Source organism: Heterodontus francisci, unplaced genomic scaffold (assembly GCF_036365525.1).
Source record: "Heterodontus francisci isolate sHetFra1 unplaced genomic scaffold, sHetFra1.hap1 HAP1_SCAFFOLD_1539, whole genome shotgun sequence".
In the NCBI taxonomy this organism is placed as follows: domain Eukaryota; kingdom Metazoa; phylum Chordata; class Chondrichthyes; order Heterodontiformes; family Heterodontidae; genus Heterodontus; species Heterodontus francisci.
This window is the reverse complement of record NW_027141177.1, coordinates 41564-54714: the sequence shown is the minus strand read 5'-3', so window position 1 is coordinate 54714 and position 13151 is coordinate 41564. Positions and strand designations below refer to the sequence as shown.

The following is a 13151-nucleotide window of genomic DNA, read 5'->3' as shown; positions in this document are numbered from 1 at the left end:
GGTGAGGCGAGAATGACTGCTCTTGACGTCAAGACAGTGTTTGACTGAGTGTGGCATTAAGGACCACTAGTAAAATTGAAGTCAATGAAAATCAGGGAAAAATGCTCCACTGGCTGGAATCCAATCAAGCACAAAGGAAGATGGTTGTGGTTGTTGGAGGCCAATCATCTTGACCCCAAGGCATCGCTGGAGGAGTTCCTCAGGGAAATGTCCTAGGCCCAACCATCTTCAGCTGCTTCATCAATGACCCTCCCCCCAGCATAAGGTCAGAAATAGGGATGCTTGATGATGATTGCACAGTGTTTCATTTGCAACCACCCATGTAATGAAGCTGTCTATGCCCGCATGCAAGACCTGGACAACATTTAGGCTTGGGCCGATGAGTGCCAAGTAACATTCATGTAACACAAGTGCCCGGCAATGATCACTGCCAATGAGAAAACTTAATCACCTCCTCTAGACAATCAGGGGCATTACCTTCGCTGAATAGCCCATCAATATCCTTGGGGGGGGGGTTACCATTGACCAGAAGCCTAACTGGACCAGCTACGTAAAGTATTAATTAGATTTTCATACTGATCACTCTTTCAATAGGGCACTGGGTGTGTCAGCCTGGATTGTGAGCTCAAGTCTCTGGAGTGGGGCTTAAACCAAAGACCTTTGACTCAGAGGACAGAGTGCTATCCACTGAGCCAATGCTGACAGAGGTCAGACTACTCTTCAGCAATGGTGGAAGATGTAGAATGAAGAACATTCAAGCGTTGGTTGACCAGCATGAAAACCTAATTAAGAAATATAACAAAATGTTATTTTAGCCCCAAAATTGTTAACAGATGAATCAGCTCTGAATTGACCAAAATGTCAGTGTACAATGAAATCCCAACATCAGAGGTTTCCCACAGACTAATTCTAACTTGTGTCCCACAAGTAAGTTAGTGCTACACAAACCAAAACAAACAAATATTTTTCCATCTTCTGCATTCAAAACCAAACTTCTATTAGTTTTCAGAATTTGTTGACAAATTTCCCCATCTTGATAACTAAACAGTGAATAAAGAATGATAGAGATGGAGGCCATTCAGCCCACTGTGCTTCTGACCCCTCTTTGAAAGAGCTGTTCAATTCATCCCAATCCCCTACTTATTCCCCATAGCCCTGCAATGTTTTCCTTCCCAAGTATATATCCAATTCCCCTTTTGAAAGTTACTATTGAATCTGGTTCTACCACCTTTTCAGGTGGTGCCTTCCAGGTCACAACTGAAACCTTATGGTATAATTGAGGGAATTGGCCATTCCAGATGACGAGAAATGGTTACCAAACCCATGTATTTCTTGTAGATAATTCTCACATCTCACCACACTCTTCAATCCATTCCCTCTCCCCGCCTGGAAATGCAATTAGTTGGCGCTGAACTATGAATGCTTCCAAACCAACAGTCTTTCATTAAAGTGCCAAATCTAAATTATGTGGGGGGTGGGGCGGGGGAAAAATTGGTCTCAGCAGTAGCAAAAATCAGGCGATAGTGAATTAGCCACCTGTTTTGTTCTTCTATTGAAGTCAACAGACTTTAGGTGGAAAACAGGCTCCAATTCATTATTGCCCATTTTTTGCAACCAAGTGAAATGAATTCCCCCTGCCATTGTTTCCATTCATTGGGCTGGATTTTAATGGCGGTCTGCATGTGTGGGCCACGCGCTGCCATGCTGCCACAATCTCCTTCGCGGCAGCCCACGATAATATGCCTGTTGGGCTGCCCCCCCTCCAATCACGTGGAGGGAGCGGGTTCTCCGACGCCAGCAATGGCGTCAGCTGCTGGTGCCATTTTTATAGGGCAGCCAGCACTTCCGGCTCATTTACATTTTTAAAGTTAATCCCCCCCCCCCCCCAATCACCCCTTCCCCACCCCCAATAATTAAATTCAATATTTGCCCCTTCCTTCCCCACCCCCCCGCAAAACATTTACATTCAACACTGGATCTCCACCACCCCCACCCCCCCCGCAAACTGAACACAGTGCAGAGGTCACCCCTTCCCACCATCCCCAGACTAGTGATGTAAATTTGATCCTCCGCCCCCATTGCACTAAAAATCCAAAGCTCCCCCCTTCCCCACCACGGTGCACCTGCTTTCCCTGGATGGGAATGTGAAGGCGCGTGATTGCCAGCTGCCACTCAGACAATTGTGGTCTGAATGCAAGATTGCTCGTAATTTTATTCAAATTTATTCATCTCATTAATTTAAATATTGTAATCCGGGTCCTGTCGACCAGTGGTGGGGGAGGGGGGGGGGTGCTGCCACAGAGCCTCGGTGCTGCTGGGAAGATCGGGCCCAGCACTCCTGGCGTTGGACTCCATGGCAGGCCGCTGTCTGCACTATCTTCTGGCCCCCCCCCTCCCCCACCACAGAGCCTGATGTCGTGAGCTTTGTAAAATCTCGGCCATTCTTTGAGAGTTCTGATGCATAAGTGCATATACTAACTATTTAATATTTTCTTGCTAAGCATGAAAACAAAGAAAGGATAACAATTTTACCCCTTTTTTTGTCCACCACTATGTAATATTGAACAACTTGCATATATGGTGCCTTTAACTTAGTAAAACATTAAGGGAAAGGGGTATAGTGCAACAAAATTATTTGAGTCAAGAAAATTCTCCAATTCAAGAATGTCTCTAGACAGAGAAGAAATGAAAATTACTTACAAATTTTTGAGATTTTCTGCAACACTATTTACATATGGTAAATCTGTCTGCAAAAGAAAAAATGCAAGAACAAAGTAAGTGATTGAGCATTCGTAAGAGATTTAAGCAGAGCAGCCTGTGTCAGCTGGTTTTAGTATTACACAAGGAGTAAGCATCACATTAAATGCCCTCAAGTTAAAGGATCTGATTCTTTCCAGTTTCAGTTTATTGTTTATTTTTAAATCAAGGAAATGTACTCAAGTTTGATCTCCTTTGAAGACTGATGCTGAGAGGCTGTTTCCCCTGGTTGAAGAGTCTAGAACTAGTGGGTCACAGTCTCAGGACAAGAGGTTGGCCATTTAGGACTGAAATGGGGAGAAATTTCTTTACTCAGAGGATTGTGAATCTTTGGAATTCTCTTCCCTAGTGGGCTGTGGATGCTCATTAGTTGATCACTAGGGAATCAAGGGATATGGGGAAATGGCAGGAAAGTGGAGTTGAGGTCAAAGATCAGCTATGCTCTTATGAAATGGCAGAGCAGGTTCGGTGGATAGTATGGCCTATTCCTCACTCCTGTTTATGTTATATGGAAGGAGAGGATCTAAATTTCATTATTCAACCTGAAATTTGTAGTTGTTTAGTCTAGAATAAATCAATGCATTTACACTGATCTGGAAATGCACTAGCAATTTGGAAGAATTCAAGGGAACATGATACCTCGCTAGTCCCACAAATAACTTGCGTTACTGTGAAAGTAGTCACTTTTTGTTTGAAATATTATGCAAATAAGAGATCCTTTCTTTCTAAATTATTATTCCTGGCACTAAATTGAAAATGCTTGGAGGGAACAGTGAGCAGCATCCGGACTCAAAGTCCATAGTATCCCCGAGCACTTTTTAAAAGCAGAGTTTGACAGAAAACTGGAAGCCGTATTCAGTCTCAGTCTCAATCAGCAAGAGACCTTCTCCTTGAGGGGGGTCTTTTGTATCCTTTCCTGCCAGAGCCAGATCACAAACTGACCCCTCCTGAACGACATGGTCACTTTGGGCGTGCAGCGAGGCAAAAGTGGCAGTTTAATTGTGCCTCAACAGAAAGCACGCATGAATTTAGTCATGGATGTCTGGAAGGAAATAAAAAAATCTTTTGTGGGCGGCACAGTGGCGCAGTGATTAGCACCGCAGCCTCACAGCTCCAGCGACCCGGGTTCAATTCTGGGTCCTGCCTGTGTGGAGTTTGCAAGTTCTCCCTGTGTCTGCGTGGGTTTCCTCCGGGTGCTCCGGTTTCCTCCCACATGCCAAAGACTTGCAGGTTGATAAGTAAATTGGCCATTATAAATTGCCCCTAGTATAGGTAGGTGGTAGGGAAATATAGGGACAGGTGGGGATGTGGTAGGAATATGGAATTAGTGTAAGATTAGTATAAATGGGTGGTTGATGGTCGGCACAGACCCGGTGGGCCGAAGGGCCTGTTTCAGTGCTGTATCTCTAAACTAAACTAAACATACTGGGTTATTGTGTTTACATTGATCCCCCGGTTCATGACCGTCCTAGATGGAGAAAGCTCATTCGGGAAGGCATCGTACACCTTGAGGGACTTCATTGGAAACATGTGGTGGGAGCACACAAACCTCCAAATGACTCATCTACTTGACCCTTCAAGCACCGTCTGCCCCTCATGCGGCAGAGTCTGCAGATCATGCATTGGACTTATCAGCCATCTCCGAACCCATCAAACTGGAGTGAAAGCAAGTCATCCTCGATCCCAAGGGGCTTCTTAAGAAGACTGTGTTCACTTGGAAATAAAGCCACCTATAGCCCAACATGGCACTGCAACTGTGCTGGTATTTAGCTACATTACTGCAAAAGTTCATCAAGTGAATGATCAACATTTTGCTTTCCTCCCCATCAGGGATGCCAACAACAACTTGCATTTATATAGCATCTTTAATATAGTATAACCTTCCAAGGCATATCAAGGAATTTTATTAAACAAAATCTGACACTGAGCCACACTAGCAGATATTAGGGCAGGACTGGACGAAGTTAGAGAGATAAGGAAGGAAGAGGGCATGGAGGGATTTCTACACAAGGAACAACATTAACATTTGGGGGTGGGTTTTCTATTTGGCTTCTTCATTGGCAGCAGTTAGTGGTATTTCCATTCAGTCTGTGGCTACACCCTTGATCTCAACTTGATTACTATATATAAAGTGGGATTCAGTGTCTCTGCCAAGGACTCATGGCACAGCAGGAGGTACCCGATGTGCCAAATCCTTTTCATTATATTTCAACACTTTGTCGCTTGGTGGAGGCTGTACAAGGATGCCCTTGCACCTTCCCCCTTCTCCTGGGTTTAATTCACTGACTACATTCAAACACTGGGACCTAACTGACAGCACCAACAATTCTGACGAAACGTCATCGACCTGAAGCGTTAACTCTGTTTCACTGGAAAGAGTTTTTCATTATTTAATCTAATCAGGACTGTTCCTGACATTGAACACCTTTATTAAAACTTCACTTAACCTTCTTTGATCGAAGGAGAACAACCCCAGGTTAGGACATAAGAACATAGGAGCAGGAGCAGGCCACTCAGCCCATCAAGCCTGCCCCCCATTCAATATGATCATGGCTGATCATCCACTTCAATGCCTTTTTCCGCACACTATCCTCATATCCCCTTATGTCATTTGTATTTAGAAATCTGTCAATCTCTGCTTTAAACATATTCAATGACTGAGCTTCCACAGCCCTCTGGGGTAGAGAATTCCAAAGAATCACAACCCTCTGAGTAAAGAAATTTCTCCTCACCTCTGTCCTAAGTGGCTTCCCCCTTAATTTGAAATTGTGTCCCCTGGTTCTAGACTCCCCAACCAGGGGAAACATCTTATCTGCATCTGCCCTGTCTATCCCTTTAAGTATTTTGTAGGTTTCTATGAGATCACCTCTCATTCTTTGAAACTCTAGAGAATACAGGCCCAGTTTCCCCAATCTCTCTGCATAGGACAGTTCCGCCATCCTGGGGACAAGTCTGGTGAACCTTCATTGCATTCCCTCTATGGAAATAATATCCTACCTAAGGTAAGGGTGTCCAAAACTGCACACAGTACGCCAGGTGCGGTCTAACCAAGGTTCTATACAACTGAAGCAAGACTTAGCTACTCCTGTACTCAAATTCTCTTTTTTTCTGCACCAGTACAGGCAATTCTTGCCTCAGTCACACGTTCCAATAATTTAATATCTTGCCTTCAATCAATTATTTTCTACTGATTTTTTCCCTTCAGCTTAGGACATGAGAAGCATGGGATGAGAAATAATTATTTGAACCAACAAGGCCATGTCACGGCACCCATTTGATCTCTTTCCACAATCCCTGTACACTAACCAATCATGGACTCTATCCACCCATTTAATCTGCTTCCACAGCTTGTGTGCACTCTAGCCTATCACGGACTCTAGGCCATCCACTTATTCTGATTCCACAGCCCATGTACTCTTGACCCTATCACAGATTTACTCCACTAGAATTTAATACTTCAAGGAAATGTTCTGTACAAATATTTCCTGATCCCTAAAAGTAAATCAAAACAATATTCCAAGATATTCAACTGTTGTTACATCTCCACTATATCACTTGTGCAGTAATGTTCAGTGGGTTATGTGGTTGGGTTGGGTAATTAATAATATATTTAATATGTAATGCACCCCTGCCTCATGTGCTCTATTTGGAATGGTTGTATTTGAGAAGAATGTAGCTAAACAATGTGAAAATCATGGGCCTGCGATATAAGCCATTATGATGCTTAAAAATAAGCTAGGGTTTACAGAAAGAAGGTTTGAGCAGAGTTATTTGGCTTTTTACAAAGGATTATAAGACAGATATTCAGCAAGTTATAACCAACTCCGATGCAGATTGAGGTGAAATTGTACTAACACACACTTGTGAAATTCCCTGCCGTTATTTTAGCAAAGACTTATTTTTAAAAACAGGCTGAAGTAGTGGAGAATTTCATCTAAACTTAAGTATTTGTAATACTGCACAGCACAATTTCAACCTCATTTGAGTTTGTAAGTATTTCATCTTTGCACTGGGGCAAAATATGAAGTGTAGCCAGTGTGAAGAGACCAATCAGGTGGCATTTTACATTTTTACCAAACAAGTGTTATGAATGCTGGACTTTGTAGTATGATTATGTTTTAAAAATGGTGATTTTTAATGTAGTGCAAGAATGATCTTTGCAGTAGTGACTACACTCCAGGAATCTTGGTTACCAGGACAACAAGGGACCCAGATCAAAGACCCTTTCGTAATGCAGAATGCAAGGTGGTAACAACTGACTGACAATTGGCTTTGCTTTCCCAGACTCAAATCGTAAACAAGGAGCCAGTGGCTCTGAAAATGCAAATACAAATTGCAATTGTTAACACCAGGAAATATCTGGATAAATTCTACAGACTTTGAAAAATCTGCAGGCTGTAAGGAAGACCACCAGTGGTGGCAGCCTCAGAGGGAGAGGAGAGAGAGAGAGGGAACACCTGCTCTCAGGACACAGATAATACGAATGCTGCAAAGACTTGAACCTGATTTGAAAGTTGAAAGTCACTACAAGGAGGACTGTGTAGCATATAAATGTGCTGTGAGGTTTTCAAGTGTTTTAATAAGTGTAAGAATATACCTTTCTCTGTAATTTGGAATATTAGCTACTTACAAAGTACTGTTTAGTTAATGGCGATTTTTAGTTTAGCTGTTATAAGAAGTCTTAAAACATGAAATCTTGTGAGATTCTTTAACTTGGTCTGGGGGTGGGGGGAAGGGGGGGGGGGGTTCATATCCCGTGTTTAACGCTAATGGTCTAATTGAGGTCATAACACAAGCAACAACATCTCACCCAAACCCTATTACTTGGACTTTGCACAGGCTACAGGGTAAACTTCGATCAACAATTAAAAAGCAATTTTCAGCCTTTTCAACCACCATTAGTCAGAGTCTAAGTAACTTCTACTGAATTAAAATTCACAAAGAAAGGTTCCATACTTTTTTTGAATGAAAACAGGAAAAGAAAGGACTTGTATTTATTCAACAGCTTTCCATATCCTCAGAACATCCCATAGTGCTTCACAGCCAACAAAGAAGCATAGTCACTGTAGTTATTGTGTACGTAACATGGTAGCCAATTAGTGCACAGTAAGGTCCCACATATAGCAAAAGGATGAATGAATGACCATAGAATCTGTAATTGCTGGTGCTATTAGAGGGATAGATGTTGGCCAGAACACTGGGGGAACTCCTTTGCTCTTCCAACAGTTTGAAACAATTTATCGAGATTTCTCCATGTACTTAATTACTGATAGCACCTAGAAAATGCAAATGCAATTTTATATTGAAACCATCCCAATAACTGGTTTACATGCTTTTTTTCAGGAAAAAAGTAACAATCATGATGTGCTTGCGATATAATCCTATGCAAAACAAACCCCAATGAAAAAGTATTTAAGATTCTGTAGCCTACTGGCTAGTGTACTGGACTGTAACCCAAAGATTGAGAGCTGAAACCCTAACAGCGTCGTTATTAATCTGAATTTAATAAATCTGGTAAAATGCGGCAGCAGAAAAAAAACCACGAAAGTTGTCTAGTTATAAAACCCAACTAGTTCACTAATAGAAAATGCTGGAAATAGTCTGGCAGCATTTGTGGAGAGAGAAATAGAGTTAACATTTCAGGTCAATGATCTTTCGTTGTCGATCTGAAAGTTAACTGTCTTTTTCTCCCCACAGATGCTGCCTGACCTACTAAATATTTCCAGCAGTTTGTTTTAATTTCAGATTTCCAGCATCTGCAGTATTTTGCTTTTATATTTGGTTCACCTCTGTCCCTACCCAGTCTGGCCCTACTCTAGTCCACACTAGATTTGGCTTGCTGGGCCACTTCAGAGGGTATCAAGAGTTTTAACTGTACAAACTGAAGGTGGTCCACCACTACGGCAGCACAGTGGTTAGCACCGCAGCCTCACAGCTCCAGCGACCCGGGTTCAATTCTGGGTACTGCCTGTGCGCAGTTTGCAAGTTCTCCCTGTGACTGCGTGGGTGTTCGCCGGGTGCTCTGGTTTCCTCCCACAGCCAAAGACTTGCAGGTTGATAGGCAAATTGGCCATTATAAATTGCCCCTAGTGTAGATAGGTGGTAGGGGAATTGAGGGAAGGTGGGGATGTGGTAGGAATATGGGATTAATGTAGGATCGGCACAGACTCGGTGGGCCGAAAGGCTTGTTTCAGTGCTGTATCTCTAAATAAAAATAATTTAAAAAACATAAAATAAAATTATCAGCGTCACAGGGCAACCAGGAACAGGCAATAAATGCATCCTGGTCAGCAATGCCCATGAGAACAAAACGAACATCTAGTACAATTTCCACATTAGGATTTTGTCAATAGCCTGGAACTAATGTCCATTACAGACAAGGAGAAGGAAATGAGACATGCCAGCCTATATTTTCTGATTGGCTTTTTTTTTTTTAAAAACACGGTTGGTAACCCAATTGAAGTAAAGTAAGAATTAAAAGAACACAGGTGTGTGTACTACTATAGATTTGTTCTTCAGTGTAAGACTGGTTCACAGACACTGCAAATCTCCTTCCATAAAGCAGACTGGAGTTTGCAAATCACTAATCTGCAAAAAAGTTTCTCATTGACGTTCAAATCACTGTAGCTTCGTTAACACTGAAAACATAAAACTCATATCGAGTGTTCCTCTGCAGATTTACAGTTGGCTGAGTCAGCTGCCCACTACTGAGTTACAGTTCAGCATTGGCAATCAGTTTCCCACAATCACAAAGGCAGGAATGCAGAAGTTACTGTCACACATTAGTTGTCTATAACACAAACTCTAATGACTCATTCTACTAATATTCATAATAAGCCCAACTCCCACAACTACATTTCTTCACACCCTGCCCCTCCCACAACTACATTTCTTCACACCCTGCCCCTCCCACAACTACATTTCTTCACACCCTGCCCCTGTAAGGACACCATTCCACTCTCCCAGTTTCTCTGTCTCCGATGCACCTGCTCTGATGTTGCAACCTTCCACAACAGCGCTTCTGATATGCCTTCCTTTTTCCTCAACCGAGGATTCCCCCCCACTGTAGTTGACAGGACCTTCAACCGTGTCCGGCCCATTTTCCGTACTTCTGTCCTCACTTTCCACCCCACCAGCCTCCACATCCAAAGGATCATCCTCTGCCATTTCCGCCACAGCCAGCATGATGCCACAACAAAACGCATCTTCCCCTCCCCTCACCTGTTAGCATTCTGAAGGGGTCATTCCCTCCGCGACACCCTGGTCCACTCCTCCATTACCCCTGACACCTCAACCCCTTCCCACAGCAACTTCCCATTCAATCGCAGGTGGTGTAATACCTGTCCTTTTACCTCCTGTCTCCTCAATATCCAAGGCCCCAAACACTCCTTTCAGGTGAAGCAGTGATTTACTTGTATTTCTTTCAATTTAGTATACTGTATTCACTGCTCACAATGCGTTCTCCTCTACATTGAAGAGACCAAACGCAGATTGGGTGACTGCTTTGCGGTACACCTTAGCTCAGTCCGAAAACATGACCCCAAGCTTCCTGTCGCTTGCCATTTCAACACTGCCCCCTGCTCTCATGCCCACATCTCTGTCCTGGGCTTGCTGCAGTGTTCCAGTCAACATCAACACATCTCATTTACAGACTAGGCACGCTACAGCCTACCGGACTGAACATTGAATTCAACAATTTCAGAGCATGACTGGCCCTTTATTTTATTTTACTTTGTTTCATCATTCATTTTTTACCATGTGCCTGCCCACTGCTTGTTTTCATGTTTGTGCTTTTGGCCAGGGCTGTTTATTATTCAGTCATTTAATACCCACTCTCACCAACGCTTTGTCTTTCTCCACACCATTAACATATCCTTTGCCTTTGCTCTATGACCTTTTTGTCAGTTATTCTCTGTGACCCTCTGTCCTATTAACACCTTCCATTTTGTTATATTTTACCCCACCCTCGCTTTATTTGCTTAAAACCTATTACATTTTTAACCTTTGCCAGTTCTGATGAAAGGTCACTGACCTGAAACATTAACTTTGTTTCTCTCTCCACAGAAGCTGCCAGTCCTGCTGAGTATTTGAGCACTTTTTTTGGTTTTATTTCTGATGAATCAAGAACTACTAATTTTGTTTTTGCCATACTGCTTCTCAAATTGTCCTTTAGAGTCATACAGCACAGAAACAGGCCCTTCGGCCCATCGTGTCTATGCCGGCCATCAAGCACTACCTATTCTAATCCCATTTTCCAGCTCTTGGCCCGTAGCCTTGTATGCTATGGCGTTTCAAGTGCTCATCTAAATACTTCTTAAATGTTGTGAGGGTTCCTGCCTCTACCACCCCTTCAGGCAGTGCGTTCCAGATTCCAACCACCCTCTGGGTGAAATTTATTTTCCTCAAATCCCATCTAAACCTCCTGCACTTTACTTTGAATCTATGCCCCCTGATTATTGACCCCTCTGCTAAGGGAAAAAGTCTCTTCCTATCTAATCTATCAATGCCCCTCATAATTTTGTATACTTTAATAATCCCCCCACCCCACCTCAGCCTTCTCTGCTCTAAGGAAAACAATTCTAGCCTTTTCAGTCTCTCTTCATAGCTGAAACGCTCCAGCCCAGGCAACATCCTGGTGAATCTCTTATGCATCCTCTCTAGTGCAATCACATCCTTCCTATAGTGTGGTGCCCAGAACTGTACACCGTACTCCAGCTTTGGCCTAACTAGCGTTTTATACAGCTCCATCATAACCTCCCTGCTCTTATATTCTATGCCTCGGCTAATAAAGGCAAGTATCCCATATGTCTTCCTAACCACCTTATCTATCTTTGCTGCTGCCTTCAGTGATCTATGGACAAGTACACCAAGGTCCCTCTGGCCTTCTGTACTTCCTAGGGTCCTACCATCCATTGTATATTCCCTTGCCTTGTTAGTCCTCCCAAAATGCATCACCTCACACTTCTCAGAATTAAATTCCATTTGCCACTGCTCCACCCATCTTACCAGCCCATCTATATCGTCCTGTAATCTAAGGCTTTCCTCCTCACTATTTACGAAACCACTAATTTTCATGTCATCTGTGAATTTACTGATCATACCTCCTATAGTCACGTCTAAATCATTGATGTACACTACAAACAGCAAACAGCAGAGGTCCCAGCACCGAGCCCTGCGGTATACCACTGGTCACAGGCTTCCAATCGCAAAAACAACCCTCGACAATCACCCTCTGCCTCCTGCCACTAAGTCAATTTTGGATCCAATTTGCCAAATTGCCCTGGATCTCATGGGCTCTTACCTTCTTAACCAATCTCCCATTTGGGTCCTTATCAAAAGCCTTACTGAAGTCCATGTAGACCACATCTTTACCTTCATCTACACATCTAGTCACCTCCTCGAAAAATTCAATCAAGTTAGACACAATCTCCCCCTGACAAAGCCATGCTGACCATACAAAGCCATGTTGACTTTTTGCTTAAACAGAACACGCCACGATGAAATTATATAAAGTTAGCTGAGTTTCAGATCCCAGAAACACCGTCAGGAAGTGAAACAAAACCAAATCGCAGGTGAAATCACTTGTGAAGCAATTGAGTTGCTGAAACAATAGAAGAAAATACCATTTAAAACAAATGTGTGCAAAATTCAACTGCATCCTTTCTATCATTTCATCCACTCAGATTGCAGAATCCTCTGGGAATCATTCCTCAACATAATCTGCTGCTGATGATAATAATGTGAAGCTCTGGTTAGATCCCATCTGGAGTTCGGCAGTCTGTTCCGGCACAGAAGTGCAGAGCAAATTCTCCAGCATGATACTGGGGCTAGTGGAGTTATCAGGATGGTTGTGTGGTCTCAGACAACAGACTCAAAGACTACTGATCCTGCCTTACCAAAGGTTGGTGAATTCTGGTCCCTTTCTAGAGAGGTGGGTTCAAACCACACTTCTGGCATTAGCTTTTTAACCATACAAATGCCACCAGTAGTAAAGTGTTTATGGGTGTCAGCTGTGGCTTTTAGGAAGGATGTGAAGGCATTAGAAAGTGTGCAGAAAAGATTCACGAGAATGGTTCAAAGGATGAGGAACTTCAGTTACGTGGATAGTTTGGGGAAGCTGGGACTGTTCTCCTTGGAGAAGATTAAGTGAAGATTTGATAGAGGTGTTCAAAATCGTGAAGGATCGGGACACAGTAAATAGGGAAAAACCTGAGTCAGAGGTTATGAGTTCAAGTCAAGGCAATATAAATTAAAGGGGACAGTTCTAAAGTGGGTGCAGGAGCACAGGAACCTGAGGGTATATGAGCACAAGTAAGGGGGAGATGGTGGCGTAGTGATAATGTCACTGAAATAGTTATCCAGAGGCCCAGGCAAATCCCTGAGGACACTGGTTC

At 43.1% G+C, this 13151-nt stretch overlaps 1 protein-coding gene across 1 annotated transcript in view; it reads right to left on the bottom strand.

Moving 5' to 3' along the window:
• Positions 1 to 713: 713 nt before the first annotated feature.
• Positions 714 to 13151, bottom strand: part of LOC137362433 (alpha-1,3-mannosyl-glycoprotein 4-beta-N-acetylglucosaminyltransferase B-like) — a 50638-nt gene continuing 38200 nt past the window's right edge. The window contains exons 7-9 of the mRNA XM_068026826.1: positions 2701 to 2747; positions 2124 to 2187; positions 714 to 782 (exon numbers count right to left, since the gene is read on the bottom strand). Coding sequence (XP_067882927.1) covers positions 714 to 782; positions 2124 to 2187; positions 2701 to 2747 — 180 coding nt within the window. The remainder of the gene's footprint in view (positions 783 to 2123; positions 2188 to 2700; positions 2748 to 13151) is intronic.